Source organism: Candida parapsilosis, contig 005807 (assembly GCF_000182765.1).
Source record: "Candida parapsilosis strain CDC317 annotated contig 005807".
Lineage (NCBI taxonomy): Eukaryota > Fungi > Ascomycota > Pichiomycetes > Serinales > Debaryomycetaceae > Lodderomyces > Lodderomyces parapsilosis.
Window position 1 is genome coordinate 903,813 of NW_023503280.1, and position 26,973 is coordinate 930,785.

General features: G+C 40.8%; 12 protein-coding genes across 12 annotated transcripts; 4 read left to right on the forward strand and 8 right to left on the reverse strand. All coding sequences in view use genetic code 12, as the record gives it.

Annotated features, from left to right (window-relative positions):
* Positions 1-183: 183 nt before the first annotated feature.
* CPAR2_804040 (S8 family peptidase) lies at positions 184-1,404 on the reverse strand (the record flags this gene model as incomplete). The annotated part of the gene is made up of 1 exon (XM_036808275.1): positions 184-1,404. One exon carries the CDS (start codon positions 1,402-1,404, stop codon positions 184-186), a length of 1,221 nt encoding a protein of 406 aa, XP_036665028.1.
* A 207-nt stretch (positions 1,405-1,611) lies between these two features.
* Positions 1,612-2,838, reverse strand: CPAR2_804050 (S8 family peptidase; the record flags this gene model as incomplete). The annotated part of the gene is made up of 1 exon (XM_036808276.1): positions 1,612-2,838. The coding sequence occupies one exon, from the start codon at positions 2,836-2,838 to the stop codon at positions 1,612-1,614; it is 1,227 nt and encodes a 408-aa protein (XP_036665029.1).
* Positions 2,839-2,909: 71 nt separating this feature from the next.
* Positions 2,910-9,566, reverse strand: ACC1 (acetyl-CoA carboxylase; the record flags this gene model as incomplete). Its single annotated transcript, XM_036808277.1, has 1 exon — positions 2,910-9,566. One exon carries the CDS (start codon positions 9,564-9,566, stop codon positions 2,910-2,912), a length of 6,657 nt encoding a protein of 2,218 aa, XP_036665030.1.
* A 1,036-nt stretch (positions 9,567-10,602) lies between these two features.
* CPAR2_804070 (uncharacterized protein) lies at positions 10,603-12,012 on the reverse strand (the record flags this gene model as incomplete). Its single annotated transcript, XM_036808278.1, has 1 exon — positions 10,603-12,012. One exon carries the CDS (start codon positions 12,010-12,012, stop codon positions 10,603-10,605), a length of 1,410 nt encoding a protein of 469 aa, XP_036665031.1.
* Positions 12,013-13,135: 1,123 nt separating this feature from the next.
* Positions 13,136-13,771, reverse strand: SNL1 (Snl1p; the record flags this gene model as incomplete). Its single annotated transcript, XM_036808280.1, has 1 exon — positions 13,136-13,771. The coding sequence occupies one exon, from the start codon at positions 13,769-13,771 to the stop codon at positions 13,136-13,138; it is 636 nt and encodes a 211-aa protein (XP_036665032.1).
* A 1,747-nt stretch (positions 13,772-15,518) lies between these two features.
* LKH1 (bifunctional aminopeptidase/epoxide hydrolase) lies at positions 15,519-17,405 on the reverse strand (the record flags this gene model as incomplete). The annotated part of the gene is made up of 1 exon (XM_036808281.1): positions 15,519-17,405. One exon carries the CDS (start codon positions 17,403-17,405, stop codon positions 15,519-15,521), a length of 1,887 nt encoding a protein of 628 aa, XP_036665033.1.
* A 195-nt stretch (positions 17,406-17,600) lies between these two features.
* CPAR2_804100 (alpha-ketoacid dehydrogenase kinase family protein) lies at positions 17,601-18,683 on the reverse strand (the record flags this gene model as incomplete). Its single annotated transcript, XM_036808282.1, has 1 exon — positions 17,601-18,683. One exon carries the CDS (start codon positions 18,681-18,683, stop codon positions 17,601-17,603), a length of 1,083 nt encoding a protein of 360 aa, XP_036665034.1.
* Positions 18,684-18,851: 168 nt separating this feature from the next.
* On the forward strand, positions 18,852-20,192 carry CPAR2_804110 ([Histone H3]-lysine-36 demethylase; the record flags this gene model as incomplete). Its single annotated transcript, XM_036808283.1, has 1 exon — positions 18,852-20,192. The coding sequence occupies one exon, from the start codon at positions 18,852-18,854 to the stop codon at positions 20,190-20,192; it is 1,341 nt and encodes a 446-aa protein (XP_036665035.1).
* Positions 20,193-20,329: 137 nt separating this feature from the next.
* Positions 20,330-21,580, reverse strand: ARG1 (argininosuccinate synthase; the record flags this gene model as incomplete). The annotated part of the gene is made up of 1 exon (XM_036808284.1): positions 20,330-21,580. The coding sequence occupies one exon, from the start codon at positions 21,578-21,580 to the stop codon at positions 20,330-20,332; it is 1,251 nt and encodes a 416-aa protein (XP_036665036.1).
* A 276-nt stretch (positions 21,581-21,856) lies between these two features.
* Positions 21,857-22,249, forward strand: OFR1 (Ofr1p; the record flags this gene model as incomplete). The annotated part of the gene is made up of 1 exon (XM_036808285.1): positions 21,857-22,249. The coding sequence occupies one exon, from the start codon at positions 21,857-21,859 to the stop codon at positions 22,247-22,249; it is 393 nt and encodes a 130-aa protein (XP_036665037.1).
* Positions 22,250-24,728: 2,479 nt separating this feature from the next.
* On the forward strand, positions 24,729-25,958 carry CPAR2_804140 (uncharacterized protein; the record flags this gene model as incomplete). Its single annotated transcript, XM_036808286.1, has 1 exon — positions 24,729-25,958. One exon carries the CDS (start codon positions 24,729-24,731, stop codon positions 25,956-25,958), a length of 1,230 nt encoding a protein of 409 aa, XP_036665038.1.
* A 507-nt stretch (positions 25,959-26,465) lies between these two features.
* On the forward strand, positions 26,466-26,918 carry COX5 (cytochrome c oxidase subunit Va; the record flags this gene model as incomplete). Its single annotated transcript, XM_036808287.1, has 1 exon — positions 26,466-26,918. One exon carries the CDS (start codon positions 26,466-26,468, stop codon positions 26,916-26,918), a length of 453 nt encoding a protein of 150 aa, XP_036665039.1.
* Between the last annotated feature and the right edge of the window lie 55 nt (positions 26,919-26,973).

Here is a 26,973-nt window from a genome sequence, read left to right on the forward strand (position 1 = left end):
AGCTTTATTCTTTCTCGCTGCCATGGAGGGTTAACAAAGTTGCGTGGTTGAAAAGTGGTTGTAAGAAAAAAGGGAGAGATACTCAGAAGAATGTTTTTTTTGTGTTGCAAAAGTGAACCAAATGATTTCACCGATATAATCTACTCTAAATCTATACATGTCTAATTGACTGTGGTGCACAAATCACTCATTCTCATTCTCATTCTCATTCTCATTCTCATCTGATAGTTTCTCGGCCAACAATGCCTTTTCTTTGATTCCATTGTACACAATCCTATTGGGTGTATGCTTCCTCAAAAAGAGTGATGACTTTGTTATACGATTCTTTGCTGCCATCTTCAACAAGGTGGGTTTAATTTTTGAAGGAGCCACTCCTTCACTCAATAAATTAGCAACCATCCCCGTGACTATTGGGGATGCCATTGAGGTACCAGATAGAACCAGGGAACTATAAGGGTTTCGTGCGTTAACACTCTTAACATAAGCCCCACTTGCAAACAAGTCCACACATTCACCCCAATTTGAAAACCCTGCCACCGAATCATTATAATCATCAATAGCCCCTACAGTTATTGCATATTTTGAGCTAGCCGGACTTGTCGTACAAGCATTTATATTCGAATTACCCGCTGCCACCACAAATATTAGTCCCGTCTTGGTGGCATGTTCTATTGCCTTGTTGAGTATATGATTTTTGTATGCACCTAAGGACAAGTTTGCGACTCCCTTCATCCCTGAATCGATACGATGCTTGACAACAAAATCGATAGCTGAAAGAATGGTGCTCAATGAGCCTGCTCCATTACTATTCAAAGCCTTCACTTCCACGATATTCACATTCTTGGCCACCCCGTAAGTTGCAGAACCAATCAACCCTGCGACATGAGTGCCATGACCATTTGAATCACCTGATCCTTCGTTAGTGAAATCGATTCCTGCTGATGCCCGACCCTCAAACTCCGGGTGGTTAACTTCAACTCCAGAGTCAATGACGTACGCATTTACCCCCTGTCCCATAAATTTATTATCATAAATATATGGATATTGCTTATTTGGCCTCAACCGTTTTCTCCTACTGACCCGTGCCAAATGCCTTGGGGCATTGTCTTGAACTTCGTATTCTAAGTTTTCAAAGGTTGAATCTTCGATGATTTCCTGAATTAGTGGACACCGTTTCAACCTGTCAATAATTTCTTTCGGAAAATTCCCTGCGAAACCTTTGAATTCGCCGATTGACACCGAAGAGCTTATGAGGTCTCGTACTTGGAGATGTTTGGGATATCTTTGATCGTATTCCATGAAATTGTCCAAAGATTCAGTAGTTTTCAAAGAAACAAAGTATGGCTCATCTGCGGCGCATATGCATACCAAAGCAATCAATAGCAAATTGGATTTTATTAGCATTACAGAGTACCAAAATCTATAAACATAGCTACTGGGAATCTGAGACGTATTTATGGTTCGGATTAAATACACAACAAGATTTGGAATCTTAGCATAACAAAAAATCGAAGTGGAAAAATTATAAGAGTTGAACGCTAAAGATGGAAAGATGGTCAATTGGAATTTCCTTAAATTTGGCGATACTTTCCGGAAAGTGGGTGTCATTTTTCATGGCAGGTTGGGGCTTTCATATGAATCCAATTCGTCTTCCGACTCACTGTCATTTCCCGCTTTCATGAAATTTTCTTCCACTTCGACGTAAGCTATTTTGTTCGGTGTATTGGGCCTGAAATACAAACTAGTCTTGGAAATTCTGTTTGTTGTCGCGATTTCAATCAATCTCTCCTTGACGCACGCCGGGTTCACTCCTTCACTTAGTAATGTTGCTACTACTCCCGCCACTATAGGGCTAGCCATGGATGTGCCCGATAAAATCAGAGACCTGTAAATGTTTTTGAAATCGACACTTCTGACATTCGACCCACTTGCAAATATGTCCACGCATGGACCCCAATTGGAAAAGCCGGACACTGAATCGCCATGATCATCTATAGCTCCCACAGTGATAGCATAGGGCGAACTTGCAGGACTCATCAAGCAAGCATCAATGTTTGAATTCCCCGCCGCTACGACAAAAACAAGGCCAGTACGGGTTGCTTGTTCCATAGCACTATTCAATATTGCATTATGATGTGCACCAAAAGATAGATTTGCCACTCCTGGTCTACCACTGCGCAACCGGTGATTCACGACAAATTCAATAGCTGCGATAATTGTGCTCAATGTACCGGTGCCAACAGAGTTTAAAGCTTTGACATCAAAAAGTTCGACATTCTTGGCTGCGCCATACGACTTTGCCCCTATCAACCCAGCAACATGTGTCCCGTGACCATTGTTGTCTCCCTCTCCTTCATTCGAAAAATCTCTACCAGTTCTTGCTCTACCTTGAAACTCTGGATGCCCAATGTAAACCCCAGAGTCGATAACATAAGCATTCACTTTTTTGCCAGCGAAGTCGTTGTTGTATACATAGGGATACTTTCTTATAGGTAACAATCTTTTTCGTCTACTCAAGCGTGCCAAATGACGAGGAGCGAACATCTGAAAGTGGGTGTCCAAGGAGTAGACGACAATATCCAGTGATATCTCATCAACCAAAGGGCATCGTGATAGTCGATCGAGAACCTGGTCATTGAATTCTCCTGTGAACCCAGAAAATGAGCCTATTTTGAATGATCTTGTGATGTACTCTTTGACTTGAAGCTCTTCTGGGTAGGAAGCATCGTACTGCATAAACGTATCAAGTGTCTCCTTGGGCTTGAGGCTTACTATGAATGTGGTCGTTTCACATCTTGTGAATAGAATGAACAGTGCAAACAAGATAAAGCGGTGCATATCAATAACGAAAACTACTCTGGTTGCGAAAATAAAAAATCTAAATCTTCAATGTTTTTATATTTTTGCTTCTATAAAGAATTTAAAAAGTCAGTCTTACTATCTTGTGGAAGTTTTTCAACAAACTCCTTCACGGCGGCCAAGGCTGCACTTGAATCGGTATTCAACAACTTCATCAAATCAGCCCTTGTTGCATCATGCTTCAACTCCTCCAATCTCTTTGACAATTTGCTGTGGTGCTCTTCAATCCAGTTGCTTACCTCTTGATCATCTTCATAATTGACAGAAGGCATCCAACTCTTTAAACGTGCCACTTTTTCCAACTTGCTGGCATTCTTGAGGTGTGTTCCAATCATTTTCAACACATACTCCTCGTTCAATCTTCTGCGCAATCTCCAAAAGAAAAAACGCCTGGCATCTGACCATTTGACCTCACCGCTAATCACACCCTTTGCCAACATACGCCCAGATCTATCATGCAAGTCAACAAACTGTATTGACACTTGGTGATATATCGGCAACAATTTCTTTTCTCTGGCTGTCAATTTGCGGCTAACTTCTGCGTGCTCTTCCGGAGTCAACGATGTATCATTCATTTTTGATTTCAACGCAGCATATTTTGTGTCTAATCTCTCCATTGTAGCTAACAACTTATCACGTCTATACTTGATACTAACCAAACCTTCGGCTTCCAAAACACCACCTCTTGAATCGACATCAGCATACATTTCCATCATGTCTTCATTGATTGTTGGGTCCACAACGACCCATGAACCACCTCTCAACTCACCAAATGGAGGTATATATGTGAAGATTGGTTGCTCAAAATCAACCAAAGCATCAACAATGAACGATCCGTATTTCAAAATTTCATTGTACATATCTCTTTGACCACCAGAGAATCCTCTCCAATTAGCCAAGATCATCAAAGGAAGTTGTTCACCATGATTGAAATCATTGATAGCTTGAGCAGTTTTAAAAGCAGAATTTGGATGCCAAACTTGACCAGCCTCATGAACAAGTGTTTCAGTAGAATCAGGGTTTGCGGGATCTGCAGGAATCAAATTGTCAACCGTTCTGGTTTCAACTCCAATAACACCAATAGGTATACCCCCAAGACGTGCTCTTCCAACAACAACACCTTTCGCCCATCCAGACAATGTTTCTTGGAAAGAGTCCTTATCAAACAATCCCGATTCGAAGCCATCTTCAGTCTCTTTACCAGCAATCATCCATCTAACATCAAAAGGTTCTTGCTTTGGTGGGAAGTAATCGACATCTCTGTTCCATGAATCTTCAGAATCCAATATTGGCACCGGCATTCCACGCTTAGCTGGCACATACGATAACCACTCCATAATCTTTTCAACACCTTCCAAATCATCGTTAGCTGTCAAGTGCGAAACTCCATTTCTGTACATGATCTGGGTTCCACCCAATTGCAAGTTGGACGAGTACACCTCCTTACCCAACATTTTGTTGATTGCGGGAGCACCTGTCAAAATAATTGGCTGCCCTTCAACTTGAATAGCTCTTTGTCCCAACCTGACCAAGTAGGCACCAATACCGACTGACCTACAGGTTACCAAAGTAATAGTGAATATATCCTTGTAAGCTCTTGATGTTGCACCAGCAATTAATCCGGAACCCCTAAGACATTCGACACCCAATCCATCGTCAGCACCAACAACTGCTTTGATAACGTAACGTTCTTGCCCTTCCTCGACAACTCTTTCTGTGACCAATGAGTCGCTTTTACCATCTTCGTCCAATGCATGTTTGGCTTCCGGTGTCAAGTACAAATATTTGAATCCTTCCTCGGGTGATCCTTCCTTATTCCAAGCAACTTGGAAAAACGGAATCAATTCTTCTGCTATGCCAATTCTCGCACCTGAGTTGGCAGAAAGATAGATTCTAGGTATGCCTTTTTCTCTTGCAAGCTCGGTACACTTGTTGAAAAACTTGTCCTCCTCAGGACCAAAGGAACCAATTTTGTGGGTAATGTCATTTGCAACAATGACAAATTGACGTCCGCGAGGGTATTCCGGAGTTTTTGCGGTAACCAAGAACCCAACCATACCAATTTTGTTGGAACCAGGGTCTCTTTCCAAAGCAGTTAATCCACCATTTTCATCTGAGATTAATTCCAACCATGTAAACACGTCATTAGGTGTCTTTTGACCGTACTTCTTCCATTGGGAAAGCGTTGCTTGACGGAAAAGTTCAGGGAAGTCGTAGACGTAAGTTGTTCCCATATTGTGGGCTTTGTAACGCTTTGGCTGCAAGGACTCCTTCACTGGGTAGGTTGTTGAAATTGGTCTCAAGTGCATAGGTCCTGGGTGGCCAATTGATTTGAATACCCAATCTCCTTTAGCATTCTTCATCTCCAAGTAAAGATCCGACTTGACAACGTAACCAGAGACGTTATTGATGATAGCACGAAGTGGAAGGGCATTACCTTTAGAGTCAGCACACACAATTCTAATTTCAGCTCCAGTAATTCTCAACCTCCATAACCTTCTACCAAATCGCTCCAAAAAGGAACCAAATGCCGCTTCAACTTCAGCTGGTTGAATATTGAAAACATTTGAGAAATTAATAAAGATGTGATTCAAGTCTGAATTGGATGTATCAACCACCTCCAAAGTGTCCAAGATGTCACTCATTAACCTATTGGATTCGGCAATCAAATATTCGGAGATGCTTATATCGTCTTTGATCACACCGGTTCGGATGATACCCCTTGTAAAGAATCTCTTGTCGGATGGTGCATTCTTTCCCACAGCTTCATAAACATGGATGTTTCTGTTGTTTGTAAAAATTGGTTTAATGTCAAAGTTTGCTAATCTTCCCAACTCCAATTGGAAAGCCAATGCCGGTTCAATGTGTCTGATAACCTTATTTTCCAAGTAATCAGGGCCAGTGAATGTATAGTACTTTGGATATGAACCAACTTGATGGGCAAATACAAAGGAAATACGGCGCACACTAGCCTTGACTAAATCATCCTTGTACTCCTCCAAAAGATCTTTGACTCTTGCCAAATATTCGTTTTCGTCTCCATAACCGTCGATGTTGTTGATTACAACATTGAGTACATTAAGCAACTCTGTTTGTTCCTCCCCGGCCTGGAAGGTTAAAGCGTCACTTGGTTGAAGTTTTTCCAATGCGGCGGTCAACATATCGTCGACATCATCAAGATGTCTACAAGGAACCAAAACACCAGTTCTTTCCATCTGATCTGTCTTTGAATCAACAACAAATGATAAATCAGATACTGATGCCGAATGCTTCATTGCTGTATTTTCCTCGTCACTGGCTGGTTGTTGAATAGCGTTAAATCTAGAATTGGCAATGCTTGGTAACTTGAACTTCCACTCAATTATGGGCAACTGATCGTGGAAGTCGTATTCAATTTTGCCCAATTGGTATGCACGGTACGAACGTCTGACATACACCTCTGCAGCAGCAATGGCAACCCATTCATCAGAGTTTACAAAAAATTGCGACAAAACGTCAAACACAATGTGCTTTGAATCGACAACTTCTTGAATAATATCCAAATCTGGCTCTCTATGTTTGGCATACATTTCTCCATAAGAAGTTTGCAATACAGATGACCGCAAGATGTGTTCCAATTGATCAGATCTTTCCTTAATTGAAGGCAATGAACATTGAATCAAGATTTCTCTCGCCTTTAATGCAACCTTGGCACACCCACGTGAGTCCAACAGTGCCAACTTCTTCAAAGAGTCTCTGATTGAAGCTGCAACCGATGAATTCGATTGCAACAACGGTTGATATTCCTCAAGTATGGCTATGATCAAATTATTCTTTGCCGACACTTTTGAATGGGACAAGCTGATGCTGATAACTTTCTTCAAATCGGATTTGTTTTCATCTCGTAATCTCAAAATCACGTCATCTTCTCTGACATTTGGTCCCACAAACAAGCTTTCAACATTGTAGTATTCATCAATCAAAGATGCAAAGAAATCATACTCGTGTTCCACTAAACCCTTTTCGTATCTGGTGGCAATGACAATTAAAGGTGATACGGTATCCTTCAATGATGCCTCCTCCAGAACTGCTTTATTAATTTGTTTCAATATTTGACGAGCAGGGAAATCAGCATTTCTGGACTTGGATCTTTCCACCAATGAGGTCAAGGATTCATCCAACTTTATAGGCAATCTAGAATGCAATGCTGATATACATTGTTGCCATTCAGAGTAGGGTAATTCTCTATCCTTCAAAACCTCTACAATCTTTTTCAATGTCGCATTCATAATGACTTGATTATCGTATCCAGCCAAGATATTCCTCAAAATGGCTGAATAATCGTTAAACTTGTGGGCAGGTTTTGAACCACGAACATTTGGTGCACCCATGTCGGGTAATGTTCCTTCAAAGGGTTTTGCATGTTTGACCTTACTTGGATCATCCAAAGCCAAAATAGCAAGCATGTCACCAGCATTCACAGTGGATCCCGGTTGCTTAATCAATTGAACAACACCATTCTCTTGAGCCACCAATGGCATGCACATTTTCATAACTTCGATTTCAGCAAAAGTGTCACCAGCGTTGATGTGATCTCCACTTTCAACCAAATACTTGACCAACTTTCCCGGTGATGGAGTTCTTAATTGAGTGGGGTCATTTTCAACCTCAAGTAAGCATGTCTTTCCATCAACCGATAATCTTGTTGCTGCTGCCTCCTCTTTCCAATAAACGGCATGAGATTTTCCGCCCAATGCACATAACAACCCACCGTCAGACAAGGGGCGTGCACCAACTGTACAGCTGGAACCATTAAGGAACAACGTGTAGGTATCATCAGATGACTTCGTTGCAGTAAACTTGAATCTTTCGCCTTCATAAATAAACTCCACGGGGAATATAGTTTTCAACAAGTTTTTATGAGGGACTTGACCACGTTCCAATGATTGGATGTACTCTTTTTCCTCTTCCTCTGCTTGCATATGTGCTTTGGTCACGGCACCACAAACAATAGCAACAGTACGGTCAGGTCTCTCAGCTGTCAACTTCTTTGTAATTAACTCGTCCAACCATCCTGTGGTGATAGTGTTATCTTCAAAATCGGGAGTTTCTAACAATTTAATCAAGTACTCCACTGTGGTCCTAAAATCACCACGAATACTCAACTCTTTCAATGCCACAACCATGTGCTTTCTTGAAGCTTGACGGTTTTCACCAAAGGCAAAAATATGACCAAACTGTGAGTCAGAAAACGAGTGAATAGATGATTGGTTGCTGACTGAAAAGTAACCCCAAACATTGGATGAGGATCTGAAATTCAATTCATGTAAGGAACCTCCACTAGGTTTGAATCCTTCACCGGGATCTTCAGAAGTGATACGGCAAGCAGTACAGTGACCCTTTGGTGATGGTCTTCTTTGACTGACCACTGCATTTTCAGTACTGAATTCGAAATCGATTTCAGTAGCAGAATGAGGATCGGCTCCGTAAAGAGTACGAATGTCTCTAATTCTGTGCATTGGAATACCCATAGCAATTTGTAATTGAGCTGCTGGTAAATTGACACCAGTGACCATTTCAGTTGTAGGATGTTCAACTTGCAATCTTGGATTCAATTCAAGAAAATAAAACTTGTCCTCGGCATGGGAATATAAGTATTCAACAGTACCGGCGCTAACGTACCCCACCAACTTACCCAATCTGACGGCAGCTTTCTCCATCTCGGTAAAAGTCTCCTTCTTGGCAATAGTGACAGGGGCCTCTTCGATAATTTTTTGATGTCTTCTTTGAACAGAACAGTCTCTACCGAACAAGGAAATATTTGTTCCGTATTGATCAGCCAATAATTGGACTTCTAAATGCCTTGCATCACCAGCGAGCTTCATGATAAATATTGGTGAACCAGGAATCTCATTGGCAGCTTGGTTGTACAATGTGGTGAAATTTTCCTCGCTTTCAACCTTCCTGATACCTTTACCACCACCACCTTCGGAGGCTTTAATCATAACTGGGAATCCAATTTTTCTCGCCTTTTCCAACCCGTCTTCGGGACCTGTACAACAGCCTTTAGCATAAACCTCATCACTAACAGAAACCAAGTTAGTTTCGGGATCAACGCAAACTTCATCAACACCAGTTCCTGACCATGGAATACAAGGGACATTGGCATGTTGTGCAACGATAGTTGACGAAATCTTGTCCCCTAAAGACCTCATAGCAGACCCTGGTGGTCCAATAAATATAATTTTTTTTGGAGATGCTGCTAACCTTTCTGGCAAAAGGGGATTTTCAGAAGCGTGACCCCACCCAGCCCATACAGCATGGCAATCGGTGTTTTCGGCAATATCCACAATCAAATCAACATTAGCGTGGTTATTATTGTTTGTGCCACCTGGTACTTGAACGAACTGATCTGCCATTCTGATATACTCCGCGTTTGCTTCCAAATCCTCTGGAGTTGCCATAACTGTAAACTGTATAGCTCTTTCATCTCCAAATGTTTCATAAGCCCATTTTCTAACCGATCTGATTTCCTTGACGGCTGCAATACCATTGTTGGCAATTAAAATTCGGGTTATCACTGTGTGTCCTTGATGTGATTTGACAAAATCGGTGACTTTTGAAGGTTCAGCTTTGGAGACTGAATTTAATCCGAGAAAGTGTGGCGCCAAGTTGCTATGTAATGAAGAATAGTCCAGCATGATACTCGGAGTTGGTGATTCTGACATGGTTCGGAATCTATTAAACGGTCTGTAGAATGATCTAAGTCTGGTGAATAGGTTAGTATGTCTCCATGTCATGAACTGAAGGGGATGCCAAGATGGGTATTTTTTTTTTGTACATTTTCACGCGTGAAAAATTGATAGTTAGCTAGAGCAAGCTTCATAACATAGGTGTGTCACAAGCCCTTCCATATATTGTTCATGCTATGCGGTCCACGCTATACCGTCCTTGCTATGCAATCCATCCTTTGCGGTTCATCCTTAGTGGTGGCTTCCCTTGATGATATTGGCTTTTCACGCCAATACATACCTATTAATGAATACTTTGTGAATAGCGTTGATGTAGTGTGGTAAAACTCCTAAGAACTAATGGATTAGATTATGAATAAATCCTTTGCAATCCATATCATGAAGTTTCAAAGTCAATGGAGGATTCAAACTTGAATAAATACTAAACTTTTCAAAGCTTGATGCTACATAACCCGACCTTTTGTGTAATGTTGGCGTTTATGTATGTTTTTTTTTTTGTTGAGGCCGGTGTGCATATAACCGATAAAGACATCTGAATCTTTTGTAAGCTTGTAAAAACGGACAAGCAATAAACTTGGTGGGCTGTATGCGTGGACTTCGTGTATGAATTGTGTGCGTGTACTGTGTAAGTAGTGGACTTCAATAATCATACCGTTAAGTTCCAGCGGCATCTAGTTGAAACCACTTTGGTTATACGAAGTGGAGTGTTTACCGACTAGTAGGCGAACAATGTCGCATGTGGCATTTTAGCGACTGTCGTAAGAGATTACTCTTCACTCCCAACATAAAAAAAGTTTTGTTGTTTGTTGTTTGTTGTCTTGTTGGGTTTGGACTCCGAAAAAATATTTTGTGCTCGTAAATTTATGTTGAGAATTATTTTATGCATGATTATTGACGTCAGAAAGGGAGTAAACACTACAGCAAAGAGTGGTTGATAAAACCTGTCTTTTTACTATTCTAGGATTTAATCACGTGGGGCAATCTATCCTCTTGCGTAGGTCTCAGTTTACATTTACAATAGAGGCTGGAATTTCGGTAGCATAGGCTGAGGTCTATGGTACTCTTCTGGCTTAAATTGATGCATTTCCCCAGTTTGCAAAGGCGGTGGGAGAATTATCTTTGGTTGGATGTCACTTGTTGTTATTCCTGTGTATGGAGCCTGCTGTGCACTATGCAAAGCAGCAAAGCGCTGAATTGGAATTGTTGTTTGAGTAGAAATTTCAAGCTCAATCACTGGGTTGGCATTTCGAAAAACTTTCTCCAACTCCTGGTCAGTTTGAATCACGTTACCTTCGTATCGAAACTCTAGTATAGAATTGGAAATGTTGAATGCACTTTTAGCATTTTCCAAAAGCTCACAGAATCGTGGAGTTGCGGATAACCCTGATGGGTAAAGGAATTCCAACGATTGATTTAAGAATTTCAAGATTATGCGTTTTTTTGGCTCAGCAGGTGCTCTCCTGTCAATTGAGCTTTCTCTGGTAAATGCAGGTGAGTGTGATCTCAGGTGGGTATGGTCATGAACATTTACACTCTCGTTTTGAATTGTTGATGCAACCTCAGCTAACTTGTTTAATGAAAATGTATCCTCTTGTTGTGAGGAGAAGGGTACTGAATTCCGGCTAATCAAAGGGTATTCTCTGACAACAGAAACGTATAGAACTTCACTCACCGGATTGATAATCTCATCGAATCCGAAATCTTTAATCAACCCGCCCAACAAAGTGTACAACGAAATAACAGCAACTTCGTCATTGATTGTGGTTGTTGTTTGTGGATCCAATTCTCGGAAAAACTTGGCTAAATTAGCATCTTGGCAAAGTTTGTTTCTAAGATAATCCAATGACTGTTGGTTCACATGAATGAAGGACTTTTCACAAATGTATCCAATGCAACTCATCATGACAGATTTACCTAGAAATTGCAAATTGCTTGACCGCAAATCGTTGGAACTTTCGTTGCATGTTTTGGACCTTTCAATTCTGTTCAAAATTGTCTTTTTGGCAACCTCTGCCAGCGGCAGGTTAATCTCTGGCATGGCAAAATTAGACAATGGAGGGAGCCGAGGTTTTGTCATATGTTCTATCATATCCACCGCATGGTCATGAGAAGAAAACTTCTTGGTCCTACTGTAATTGACGTCATACACCTCATCTTCGTGTTGTACAATTTCCGATAAGAAGCGATCGCTCCCTTCGTTCGAGGAAGTGCTATTTCGTTTCTGTTTCTTGGTGTGCTCATTCTCTCGTTCTCTTTTGAGGTTTCGTTTTCTGTTTCTTCGCACAGACTGCACTGCAGCTCGCACCAACTTATCAAAATCATCTGTATACGACTCATCATACTGAAATTCTATTCGCAATGTCTCGGCCACTTTTCTAATTTCCAATTCCTGTTCACTTGCTTTTCGAGAACTAAGGTCCATAGTATCAATCAACTCGAGTCTGCGAGCGCTGAAACGTTTCCATAATCTATCATCAAGAAAATTTAGCTTATGCCGTATAGAGTGAGTCACTCCGAGTTTGGATGATTTGTAGGTGGTATAAGGTGGGCTTTCAAGCATTGTATGATGCAAAGAAAAAGTGGGTGCTCAAAAGCGAATGACTCTGAATCAACATTTTTTTTTTTTATTTTTATGAGCTACCAGATAATTGGTGGGTTATATGCCGAACTTAGAGCCGACAGGAGCCGGCAAAAGCCGAAACAAAACAGTAGAGGCGTGGTAATATAAGAGGGGAGAGGGTTAGATAATCTCCTGGGGAACCTTTGTGGGCTAGTTTTATGGATCTAAAGTAATCACAAATTTGCGTGGACATGACTGCAAACGCTGAGCTAATCCTAGCTTTTGATGTTTTGCAATAATCATTCAAATTTGTCATTTGTGCAAAGTGACGTATGCGTTTCAAACTAAACTAGCGCGTATTCCGCTCTTAATTCAACTACTTAATGCAGAACTAATTTGAAGAGATTGAGGATCATGGAGGTCAGTGCAATGTTGTTTCATGCTTGACGGCTCGGTGATACCAGCTATAACCCACCAGAAGACGACGAGAAGCAGAGAGTTTTTTCTGCACGCAGGCTACAACAAACACCACAGCTGGCTCTAGCTCAGTTGTCGGGCTACAAGTTAGTCTAAGCTAGTGGTGTTTGTTTAGTTCCGGTATGGTTGTCACCCTGGATCATGAAGACCTGTTGTTGTTATCATTTTGATGCTTTTCCCACTACACGACCTACCTAATAGTTGGGGGTCTGCCAGGATACAAAGGAAATTCAGGACCAAAAGTTTCCACAGGGCAGTTGCTACTAATAATGGGGTAAAGTGGAGATACTTCGATCCCGTCGCCCTAACTCCCCGGTGAAAAGCCACATGTCATTCGACCCTGTTTTTTCTTCTCATCCAGCCGCTATTTTCAAAGGGTGAGGTTGTGGGTGTCGGGTCAATGCTCTGAGAAAGGTTCAACGAAAGAAGGTGTCTGCTTACGGAAAACTACAAAGAGAGAAAAGAAAGAAAGAATCTCAAAGGAAATAAATTTTTCGATTCGATTTTTCTATACACTGATGTCTCTTTTGAACTTATCCAATCTTTTTTGGTGGTCTTGGATAAATTTGATGACTTTTTTTCTGTTTTCCCTAAGAATGTCGTTGCCAGTGACGTCGATACCGTCCAATTTGACCAACTCCTTCAACAACATTTCATCATAGAACTTAAACTTGTTTTCGAGGTCATCTTTGGATAACGTTTCATAGCTTTCAATATACTTGTCAATTTCAGGTACATATTCCAGCTCGACGTAGTCCAAGATTTCCTGAATCTCTTTGTTGGATTTTTGGGCTCTACTCAACTTCTTCTTTCCAGATTTCTTTTTATGTTTCTTTGCATCAGCGGCACCATGGTATTTATCAGAGCTACCAGCATCACCAGAACTAGCACCAGCACCAGCACCAAGCACCTTTCCCAAAAGAACCAATGTGGTAACCGAAACCAAGGTCAATGACACTGTAACAGAATTAACGTTGAAGTTTTTAAAGTCGTTCATTACACCATCAAAAGTCAAGTCGTGAGTGTGGTGGTGGACTATGTCGGTCAATTGGTCCCAATGTGTTGTGAGTTTAGACATGACCAACTCGACATAATAATGGAGCTCCTCGGTTGTGGTTGGGATTTGATTTTTTATTTGATCCATGATAGGCTTTTTCTTGACACGTTGATGATATTAAAAAGTGTACCAACTATTGAATATTGAGGCAGCCGTGGAGGAGATGTATGACAAATTTAGTGGTATCTTTCTCTTAGTTTTTCGCTTTTTAAGCTTTTTTTTTTGTCTTTTTTTTGTCTTTTTTTTTGGTGGTTTGTCGAGACTCTCGATTGTGTTGATAGTTTGTTTTTGTTTTTCCGTTGACACATCGAATTTTATTCTCTTGGATTGCTTTTTGCAATCGAAAGCAATTGCCTTATGCGAGAGGGCAAAGGGCCTAGGTGTATGGCAGGACGTAGGAAGGCATTGGTAGTGCTTACGGGCACAATAGTATATGTGTAGAGCTCACGTTGCGATTGCACTAAATCTTATGGGGGCTGTTATTATTTTGCATACTTATGAAGCAAAAGTGTGAAAAGAGAAGTTATAATTAGGTCGCTCTTACAGAAGATTTATCCATCCATTGTGTTTAAAAAAATTGATCTGTCAAAAACAAGCCCACCAGCAATCTTAGTCGGTCCTAAAATTCTTCACTCTTGAGTCATCCAAGTGCTAAAAAATCGTTTAGAGTGTCAGCATGTGATCTTTTTGTGGGTGCCAAATGCAACTGTGAAGTAACGCTACCAACTCATATAAACTTTAGATCAAGTATCCCGTCACCAAACAAATGTATATTCAAATTTACGCTGATGTTCTCTTTTTGCCGCTTTTCTATTTTAGAGTCTGATTGTGACCAAAGTGTGGTAAATATGTGTTGTGGCGTCGGCTGTAAGTGTTGTGACACGACAGCACGTGCGTGGTGTACATAAGTGCGGCGTCTAAGAGCATCAACACACAAGAGTGGAGACGATTAGAGTGGTTACTCCTTAAAGAGTAAAATTTTCCAACTAATCAGGTGTCAACAGCTTTCTACTATCTTGTTGATAATAGAGGTCACATCCCTTAGAGCATGCTTTACGGTAGCAATCACATATCAGATCTAAGTGACACTCTATTCCCCTCTGTCTCAGTATGTTAAACCGTCAGCCCTATGGTGTACGGGGCATGGTTATGCTCTACGAATGCGGTGCTAAGTGAGAGAAACTCGATTTTGAGCATTGGCGGAACTCGGTGATAACTGAGATGAGCATGGTACTGATGACGCACTGATATCTGATCTCGCCATAATGGCTCTTGAAGATAAAGTCCTTCTACCGAACTGTTGATGCATCTTTCTATCTTCAATTGGTGTTAAAGTAAATGAGTAAGTGAACCACTGATGATAACAAAGACTCACAAGCAATGGCAAGATTTACAACGTTCAGGTCACATAGATATCTTTACAATGTTTGCTTGTCCCAGATAGATCCGACATTTTAAACTCACAGCATCGAGCTCCAAAATGCGGTGTCAATCCCCCAAAACACGGGTTGAGTAGCTCATGATACGGCTATTACTCATCCAACGCTGATTTATCATGTGGATTGCCGTCCCAATATGCTCTACCCCTGATTACTGAGATGTGACACTTGATGGACTACCGTAAAATGATTCAATCGATGGTTCAATCGCAGAGGTGATTTATTCAATAGGTCCTCCTCCGTATATTAAAACATTAATTTCCTATTTGACGTGTAGTCCAATGTTTCTTGTCTTTAACTACCTATCCTCGTTGTTTTCAAGCGCTGCATCCTATTTTAAACAATACCCTTGTGGTTATCTTGGTCGTACCAATCACATTCTAAGATTCAGCAAATCAAGCCAATCCCAAATCCTTCTCAATCATCGCTTTACAGATTGGGTGGTAAAACGATTCGTGCTTTTTGAATTGGGCAATGGCGTAATCACTACTCACTCCATTTTTCAACAATAAATACCCAGGACGGGCGTACTTCATTCTTCCCGTGCGACCCAACCAATCAGCAAAAATGTTGACAATGCCATCTTCTGCAGTGTAGTTTCCATTTCCGATCAAAATGTCATTCCAAACTGAAAGAATTTCGCCATTTTGGCTACTGGCATACTTTGGATAAACTTGTGGCAACTTTCTGACAAGATCAGCAGGGACATTCAACGCTTTGAATTTTTCCAGCAAGAATTCCAAAAACAACATGCTCTGCGCTCCCAGGAAGGAGGTGACATCAGCTTCACTAAATGGGATTTTGGAAAAATCGCCCTTTTTGATGTAATCAATCCACTTTTCACCGTACGTGTAAACTTCATTGGCCAAAGTGGTGTCCAAGACCGGCTCATCAGGGGCACCAGATAAAAATAATTCTTTATCCCAGTCAATGTTGTCTAGAATCTCCTTCTTTCCCAAAGGGGTAAAAAATTCATACAATGTTTCCACAAATTGTGCAGTGTCTAACGATTGATATCTGTACTTTTTAAAATAGTACTTGATAAACGGATCGAAATGTTCAACTCCACCTAATCTTGTCTCTAAATGGTACAAGAAAAAGAACCCTTTTTCGTATGTGATTCTTGAAAAGGAATCGTCTGGATCCTTTCCTTTCAAATCAATAACCAATTTAGTAAATTGTGGATCAAAAGTGTTACAAGTTTCAACTAATGAGTTCCATCCCGATATCATATCCAATTGTCTAGCCTGTTCACCATATGCTTTTGATTCATCATCACTTTTGCCTTGCGACTTGGCTTCCTTGGCAGCAATGGCTCCCAAAATTCTTCTCTCAAGGTACACTGTCCAGCCTTCATTTAACCAGAAATGCTCCCATGAGCAGTTGGTTACCAAATTTCCTGACCACGAATGCGCTAGTTCATGTGCCATGACAGTTGTTTGAGTACGGTCTCCACAGATCAAGGTGGGTGTCAATTGAGTCATGTTGGGAATCTCCATACCACCATAGGGGAAACTCGATGGCAACACCAACGAGTCGAACCTTTCCCACTCATAATCAAACACCAAAGCTTCAGCAATCTGAATGTAGCTCTCCATATCTTTTTCAAACTCCCATTGACACTGCTTCAAATTTGTTGGCTCGCTGTAGACATCTGATCTAGGTCCGATGGGCGCCTTGTGCAAATTACCAGACGTAATGGATACCAAGTACGATGGAATAGGTATAGGCTGATCGTGTTCGTAAACATTGGGAGTGTCGCTAGCTACCGGTCTTCCTGACATTGTAACCTTTGCTGGCGATTTGCCAATGAATTTGTATGGTGATTTCACAGCTGGCGTATCAAAGCATGGGAATAAACTACGTGCATGAATAGCTTGACATTGGGAAAACACGTAAGGACCAGTGTCTCCTTTAATAAACTGAATTGCTGTGCATTTATTAGTAGTTTCAAATGAAACTTCCACTTTCACGGCGGGGTTTTGGGGAATCGGGAATCTCAAAGCTGACCCCAAAACTGGCTTAGGCTCCTCCAACTCAAAAGTAACGACAGAGCCATCAACTTTTACCTCTTTGATGATGAGCACACTTGTATCAAGAATAAGCTCACCGGTATGGGCTTTGTTGATCAAATCGTAAGAAACTTTTCCCTCGATTTTTTTATCTTCAAATGAAACGCTCAATTCCAATGTGGTACTATTTACCTTGAAATCAGTATAATTGGATTGCGTGGATGGGTCCAATTTGTGGAACTTGCTTTTGATGCTGTCAATGATGCTCATGTTCTGGCAAAGCTTTAATGGTGGAAAATGTACCTTACGTGGTCTGAAAAATTATCCAAAAAAAAAAAGAGCCGTACTGCAACATTCGTGTGTTGATTCTGGTGATATATAATAGAACTCACATCCTTAAACAGTACAACGTACCTTACTAAGAGCACAATGAAACGGTCACAATTTCTATTTCTTATTGGTTTTCTATTGGCCTACTGTTTTTATATACACATCGGTGCCCCACTGTGGATATGTTTGCACCGTCAACAGCCCCTTTGTTTCCTCAGCTGTGTCGTTAAACACTTCAATGTACTGCTTTGCCATAGGTAAGCCAAATCCCATTCCTGCAACGGAGTGTCCACCACCTAAATGCTCTGGTGGAACATTTAACGTTTTAAAACTTTCGCCTTCATTACTTTCGTAAGTTGTAAATGAATAGTCAAATATGTGTTTCAAAGCGCGCTTGGAAATACCTTTACCCCTGTCTCTTATACGGATCTCCATAAATCGAGGTGCTTGTTGTGTGGAGATGGTAACAGTTACTGGGTCGAAAACCTTGTTTTCAATGTGCGCTCTAAATGAGTTTTTGAAAACTTCCATAAATATGTAATCCAAGTGGTATTCAATGTAAGGAAAGTCCAATGATGCTGCATTGCTTGTATCAATTTCAACCGGCACCGACTGATCATACTTCATCATTGTTATATCATTAACTAACTCAGCATTCTTTTTAATCACATCAGGTAGGTGAAGCATCTTAACTATACCATTGTATTTTCCGCCCTTGACATAATTGCCAGCAATAGATCGCGATAGCTCGATATGCTGGTGGGCAATTAAGCGCATGCTGATCCTCTCTTTCAAATGCCGATCCAAAAAGTGTGCAATCTTGCTCATACTCAAGAGATTACTCACTTCGGCAAAACCTTTCGACAAACTGGGCAATGTATCTGCATGTATATCCATAAACTCATTCAAAACTGTTTCTAGGGTGGCGTTTTCCTCTAACGTGTGTGGAGTGTACAAACTAGCCTTTAACAACGAGCTCATCAGTTGAAGGTACGAGTCATAACTCTCCAGAATCGATGGATTGAGCACAACAAGATAGGGGAGGTTTCTAAACTCACGCAAACGTCTCGCATTATAAATAAGCAAATTCTCAATGGTCTCTCTAGCATTTTGTAAAATGAAAGTTGGTGATAGTTTTTCTGATTGCTTATACAAATGAGTCAACAGAAGTGGTGGTAAGGGTATTCTTGAGTAATGGAAAATCGGTTGCTCCAACATTGTTCTGATTTTGTATTCTTCGAGAAACTTCTGCTGCTGCTGCCCTGACAGGAGGCATCTTTGCACACATCTCGTCACTGGTCTCATTATATTTAGCTAAAAAGGTTCCGCTTTCGTGGGGAATTGGCGTTTTTCAATTTTTTTGTTTTGTAAATCACCCCACCCATAATGCTAGATGAATGCCCCGTATGTTTAGGCACATGCGACCATGTAATGTGGATTCAGTGTACCCATTGCAAGCAATGGTTTCATTCTAGATGCTTGGAAATTGCTGACTACAGCTTGGGTGACTTTGTCTCCTACCATTGCAATAAATGCACCGACAAACATGGTCCATCTGAACACAAGAGAAGGTCAAAGAGAGCAAGAACTGCAATCGACTACGTGGCATTGAATGAAGGAGACCAGTTTGCTCTAGATAAAGCATCCCACTTTCAGCTTCCCAAGTTTCTTCAATTCACGGGTGAGAAAGATATAGCTGTGCGGAATGACTTGATTATTCTGAACAAACCAATTCTTGTTCCCAATGCTGACTGTGGAATGAAACTACCACGGCCGAGAAAAGAGATTACCATTGACTACATTACTGATTGTTGTGGACCTGATAGACCAGTTGAGGTTATGGATGTCATTTCGCAGCAAGGTGTATCACCAGGGTGGAAACTACAGCAATGGCGTGATTACTTTGAAACCGAGGAGCACCATCGTGATAGACTTCGCAATGTCATCTCGTTAGAGATATCTGATGCTCCTGGTTTAGGAACCAAGTTCCAACGACCAAAGTTGGTTCGCGAGTTAGATCTTGTGGACAAGGTGTGGGATGATGAACAAGACCGAAGTAAAGTGACAAAATATTGTCTCATGTCAGTGAAAAACTCATTTACCGACTTCCATATTGATTTTGGTGGCACATCAGTTTACTATACTATAATCCAAGGATGCAAGTCCTTTCTCATGTTTCCACCAACTGAGAACAATCTTGACATATACACGTCGTGGTGCTTGAAGCCAAATCAGAATTTCATTTGGTACCCTGAACATTTTGTTTACCGCAACAAGGAGAAAGTTTATCCAACAGGTGGTTTTAAGGTTACCCTACAACCAGGTGATTTGTTCATAATCCCCAGTGGATGGATTCATTGTGTGCACACGCCACAAGATTCCATTGTTATCGGTGGCAACTATCTAACTCTACGCGATATGCCCATGCAGTTGAAAATTTACGACATAGAACGGGTTACCAAAGTCCCAACAAAATTCAGATTCCCAATGTTCAACAAAGTCATCTGGCTCAGTGCAATTTACTACACAAATCACAGAGACGAATTTAAAGAGGTTGAAAATGGATCAGAGATTATAAATGCCTGGGTGCATCACCTTGAGCGTCATCTCGAATTGAGCAAAACAAACCAAACAGCAAAGAAAAGTATTCCAAAGCTGATCAACCCGAAACAGTTTCTAGAAACATTGAAATCGTTGAAAGGAACCACAGCTGAAGACACCATGTAAATGAGTCGATTCGTGGAGAGCTCATAGAGAGATAAACGTTCGTGGAAAGGACAGGTTGCACATAATGGCATTCTCGAAATTGCGAAGGAGTTCACTACAAATCGGGTAACAAAGAATCCAATTGTTTCATTAGTTAACTAAAGTTGTAATATATTACCCTTTTCTCTGGCAGCTTCACCATACTTTTTTATTCTGATAGCTTGCACGGCAATGAATCCAGATGTGTCTTCTGGTGAAAATCCAGTCAATTCATCCATGGATGATTCAGTCTCATCGTACAACTTCTCTGTGTCTGAGTATCTACCCAAAATCGTCAAGGATCCTTTGTAGCATGCAGCTCTAACAACACCGTTTACCGTGTTTTGTGATGGTTGAATCATCGATCTCACATATTCACCCTCAGGGGTAAAATACATACCATTGTACAATATTTTGGCCCAAGTTGGCGTGACAAATTGATCTCTAATAGCTCTAACCTCACGATCCATGGTTAATCCTTCCAAGTCAATATGAGTCGATCTTAAAATGGTTAACCCTGGAGTTTCGTAACATCCCCTAGACTTGATACCAATAAATCTATTTTCGACAATATCAATTCTACCAACACCATTTCTTCTGGCTAATGCATTTGCCTCGGTAAATAATTCAACTGGGTCAGTAAATGTCTTTTTTTGCTCGTCCAAGATCAACTTAACTGGTAAACCCTTTTCGAAAACCACAGAAAAGGTCTCTGGCTTTTCTGGAGCATCGGTGGGATCAACAGTCAATTTCCACATATCTTTTGGTGGAGTGGTATTAGGGTCCTCCAAAATACCGGCTTCAAAAGAAATATGGGCCAAATTTTCATCAGTAGACCATGGCTTGGCCTTTGTTTGAGCAACAGGGATGTTTTTAGCAGCAGCATATTCCAACAAATCTTTTCTTCCGGCAAACCTGTTGAAAAATTCTGGATCCCTCCATGGTGCAATCACAACAACATCCGGTTTCAAAGCGTAAAAACTCAATTCAAACCTAACTTGATCGTTACCTTTACCAGTGCACCCATGACTAACAGCAAAACACCCATTTTCTTCAGCAACTTTGATCTGTGCTTGAGCAATGACCGGTCTTGCCAATGAGGTTCCCAACAAGTACACATTCTCATAAACAGCATTGGCTTGAATTGCTGGATAGCACACCTTTTCCACAAACTCTTTACGAACATCGACAACAACAAACTTGGTGGCACCAATAGCCAATGCTTTTTTCTCAGCAGCTTCAAAATCTTCTTCTTGACCAATGTTTGCCAAGAACGCAATTACTTCATATCCTTGCTCTAATAACCAGGCTAAAATGACCGAGGTATCTAAACCTCCCGAATACGCTAAACAAACTTTTCCCTTTGACATGATTGTTGAAAAGAAAGTGATATGAAAAAGTGGAAATTTTTTTTTTTCTTTCTCCCTGCGATATCTAATTAAGCGCGCTTAATATTTATTACCAGATTAGTCATATGGCGCTACCTAAACCAAATGGAACAATTACCGCATCTTATTTCAATTGTCGCAAGCTGGCAAATTGTTTCAAAGGCTAGCTCAGTTTTGTGTGCGGATGCAGAATCCGCCAACAAAAAAATTCTTCGCAACAAACCCTCGAACAAAAAGCTTCCCCCACACACAATCTATATGCTTAAAGTCAGTGTGTTATCCCCCATTAGAAGATTTTCAACTTGCTTACGAAACATGTCATCTGAATACTTGGTTACAATCTACGACTTTCCCCACACCGACAGAACCAAGGTTCGCCCACAACATGTTGCTGATATTCCCGCCAACGTTCCCAATCCAGTCCGTGCCGCAGGGGCAATCTACACCGATGAATCGAAAACAAAATTTGCTGGTAGTACTTTCCATTTAGCTTCCAACTCAAGAGAAGAAATCATTGAATTTTTGAAGAGGGACATTTACTACAAGGAAGGTATCTGGAACATCGACAGTGTTCAAATTTACCCATTAGGAATTGCCGTGCGTTTGCCAAAAAAAATGGAAGGTGTCGACGAGGTGAATTATAAGATTTAAAATCGAATCGAATCGAAAAATTTATTTCCTTTGAGATTCTTTCTTTCTTTTCTCTCTTTGTAGTTTTCCGTAAGCAGACACCTTCTTTCGTTGAACCTTTCTCAGAGCATTGACCCGACACCCACAACCTCACCCTTTGAAAATAGCGGCTGGATGAGAAGAAAAAACAGGGTCGAATGACATGTGGCTTTTCACCGGGGAGTTAGGGCGACGGGATCGAAGTATCTCCACTTTACCCCATTATTGGTAGCAACTGCCCTGTGGAAACTTTTGGTCCTGAATTTCCTTTGTATCCTGGCAGATCCCCAACTATTAGGTAGGTCGTGTAGTGGGAAAAGCATCAAAATGATAACAACAACAGGTCTTCATGATCCAGGGTGACAACCATACCAGGAGACATGGACTGGACTGCCCTTTATCCCGGCATCAGATCTGTGGATAGCTGTGGTGTCGATTAATAATTATTATCAAATTCGAGTTAGGAAAAACCCACTGCTCCTCGCGGCTGTGTAGTGGATCTGAACTGGGGCTACCCGGTAGTCATGTGGAACCACAAGGTTACCGACATTTGAAATCCCCACTACACAATCATTATAAGTCACCACATGGCAGCATAGTGAATACACACCTAGAAACCGAATTGTTGATTTAGCTCCATCCGCAACACCATTGAAAATGGAAAAAAAAATAAAACGGCTGCAATTCGCAGCAACAAAGGGAAATTCAACGTCTATTTGTACCCTTGAGATAACAATAGCGCATATTCAAGCCACAGAATAGAGATGGAATAGCCCGACGGGGATGGAGGCTTTTGTAGAGCTTTGTGAGTGATCTCATTTCCTTTTAATTTTTTTGTCGATTTATTGTGATTTACTGTAATTTATTTTGAGGCCACACATGAGTTGGTAGAGATGATCTAGAAGCTGAATATGCTTATTGTTTACACATGATCGCCCCTTCTGTGGGGATACACCGGGGATACTTTACAATATGCAGGTGGTCGCTTTTCTTATGTTGCCTTTGGTGGTTAAGCAGTTGAACGAGTGGTGCAGTGTGAATGGAGGGTTCTTGATGGAGGGTTCTTGATTGAGAGGCTCTCGTTGCTTCCACGGGATTAAATCACATAGGTTAGAATAGGGCATATGCTTTTAACAATGGGAGGGGAAACAGCCTTCAATGGCTCTGGTTATGAGCAGTGGTTCTGGAATCACATATATAGGATACCCCAGGAACAATGGAGGGAGTATCTTAATGTAGATAGTAGAACTGATGTCCCTCCCTTCTCATTGTTGATTATGCATGCTTTGTGACATCATAGTTCGTGTTACCATTTCCAAAAATGAATACCCCAAGTTTGTTCGTTGCATCGATGACAACTGTGACTTCAAAAAGTCATTAGATTCTGAGGATTATACATAGATCAATAAATAAGCTTCCTGCTTTCAAGTCTAAGTATTAAAAGTAGCTTCACACCGGGCATCTCTGCTCAAGTTGAATCAGCCAAGCTGGCACAACTTTTCTCACAACCTCCGTGCTGCGAATATATTCGCCCCAAAGTCTACTAGCAAACTCTCCACTCGGTAAATTTGAAATGCTCAACCATTTAGCCGGTTCTTCTTTTCAACTGACAAAACCTGGAATCCATTAAGTGGAGTTTCCTCTTCGACTGAATTTAAGACCACCCAGTTGCATCACGGGATTTCAAGTGTTGAGAAACGTCGATGAAAGGAAACCACAAACTTTAAAATGGCAAACAAGATCTGGAAAGTCGATTTAGTGCCAATCAAATAGTGAGTACTAAAATGCTAGGAAATTAAGGCGAAGTCAGTCAGGAGGGTGCTGGTTATTCCCAAGTCGAATAAGGGGTCGTTCACTTGCCTATAAATGTGGTGTATCTGCAACCTCCTTCAACGATCACATTGATATAAACTGATATTGGGACTTGAGTATAAAATGTAGTAGTGGCAGCGCTGGCAAGCATATGCAAATATCAGACGTAAAATATTTCGGATGTACACTTGAATGACGGTGCAATGCAATTGTGTAAGTTGCTAAACAGTTGTTTTGTAAAAAAGGTTTCCAGGGGAGCTTTTGAGGTCTTTAAATTCGTCAAGCTCAGCAACAGGAAACTGCTTCCCCAATATTGTTCCAACTGGTCTCGGTCCCAACAAATACTTGTGAGAAACACATTGATAAAATAGTTTGATCAGTAATTGAAGATAGATCCATCACGATGGGCTCTTGGCATTGACGTGAGAAATGCGGTGTTAAGCATGTAAAATATGGCTTCAATGGCCCATAATACTACTTCAATGGCTCGTAGTTATGCTTCGATGGTACATGATACGGCTTTTATTGTTGAAACTCGGCAGTAATATTGTACCTGTTGACACTGTATATCACTGATAGTGTCACTCACACAAGTTGCTCTTCATTGCAAACAAATCGCCATTTGAATATGTGCACTAAGTTTGTAGGTATGATAGCTCCACAGCTAAATCTTGGCTTCTATGATAATGATACTGGTCTACCGCGATTTGATATTTGTGAAATGATATTACTCTTCTACTTAGTATATATTTTTGTTTGTGCGACACATTTGACGGATTCAAATACCGATGAGCATCTTGCACTAAACCCAGATATGCCATTTGCATTTGGATTCACCAATAAAGATCTCGGTGATGATGATCTTGATGAAAATAACACACAGGTGGAGGCTGCAACTAGAAAAGAATGTGCTTTAGAGACTTTTCAAGTACTTCCTGAGCATCAACCAAAAGTTTATTCTCTTGCAGATATCCTCAAGACATTGGAAAATGTACGACTTACACTTGATAATTATACTACACCAAATGGCCATTTAATCTATAGAAGGGAGCTTTATGACGTAAAGCATCAAATCATGATGGAGGATAAAGATGTACTGAAATTAAGCGAATTATTAATTGACAAAAATGATGCTGATGTGCAAACCAATGTTTACGAAGGGGGTTTCAAAAGCTGGGAGTGTTCATATGATACAGTTGATGAGATACACGAATCAATCACTGATGGCTTATTCAATCTGTCAATTTTGGAACTTGGATGCGGTACGGCTTTGCCTAGCTGTTATATTTTGAAAGAAAAGTTTGAAAAAGACAATCACCAAGCAATGAAAATTGTTTTATCCGACTTCAACTATGAGGTGCTCAGATTGGTCACCATACCTAATTTATTAATCAATTGGGCATCAACTCTTCCGGTTGAAAAGCTTCATGAGCTAACCACCGATGATATAAATTGCCGGTTCGAAAACAATGAGGTGTTTGTGTCAAAGAAGTTAATCGAGGAGTTTGAATGCCAGTTGCTGAAATACAGTGTCCAGCTCATTCCAATCTCAGGATCTTGGGGTAGAGAGTTTAATAAAATAGTTCAAGGATACAACATTGACTTTATCATCAGTTCAGAGACAATCTATTCCACCAAAACTTTACCGGTGGTTGCCGAGTCTGTCAAGGAGATTCTTCAAAACGCAGACACCAAACAGGGACGAGCTCTAATAGCAGCAAAGAATATCTATTTTGGCGTTGGAGGTTCAGTGATTGAATTCTTGACTTATTTCAACTCCATCAAAAACTCTCACTTTAAAATTGAGCTGAAGGAGGTTACAGATTCACTGTTGAGGAGATCGCTAATTAGAATTGTTTATAGAAGGGAGACCAATTGAGGTGCATGAATATGACCTGATTTTTCTTTGCTCACCTAGCGCACGAGTAAAATAGAGTTTCGAATAGTTACAGTTGAGACCTGTTAGGAACACTTGGAGATACCCTCCAGAAACGTAGCAAAGAGGTATAGAAGTAGGTTAGTTGTCCCCGAAAGTACAGGGACAGGGAAAGTGACTGAAAGTGGTACTGCGAATAGGATAATCAAATCCTTTCTCCAACCCAACCCCTCACCCGCGACTACCCCCTATATACTGGTCCCTTTCATGACACAGGTACGCCGCATACACATCAATATCAGTTGCATTTGCGTTCCACTCTCTTCCCACACTGGTTCCCTTTTCTATGTATACGTTTTTTCATCCAATCAAATAAGGTGAGAATTTTTTTACACGCACAAAGAATTATAAAGAGAGAAAGACGAAGAAAAAAAAAAAATAAAACATTGTTAAAAAATTGTCACCTTATAATAACCCATCAACGTTACCAACACCCACCCACCACTGACAATGTTCACCAGATCGTTACAAAGACAAGCCATCAGGTTTAACAGCACAGTTGCAAAGTCAGCACCTAGAGCTTTGTCCAATGCATACATTGGCAAGTTAGAATCAAGATGGACCACTTTGCCAAAGGAGGACCAACAAACCATCATAGAGGAATTGAAATCAAGAATGGAATTGCCATGGCAAGAGTTGTCTCCCGCTGAGAAAAAGGCTGCTTACTACATTTCCTTTGGAGAATGGGGACCAAGAAGACCGTTATATGCTCCAGGAGAAAAATCACAAATTTTTTGGATCGTCACTGGTTGTTTCATTGGATCAATCTTTATGTTTGCTGGTATCAAGATGTTGGCTAAACCAGCTCCAGCATCTTTGGGCAGAGAATGGCAAGAGAAGTCGGACGAGTACTTGAAGTCAAAGAACGCCAACCCATTCTCTGGTTACTCACAAATTCAATAAACTTTACTTCCAAATTGGAAAAAGCTTTTCAATGGGGCTTTATTTATGTCATTAA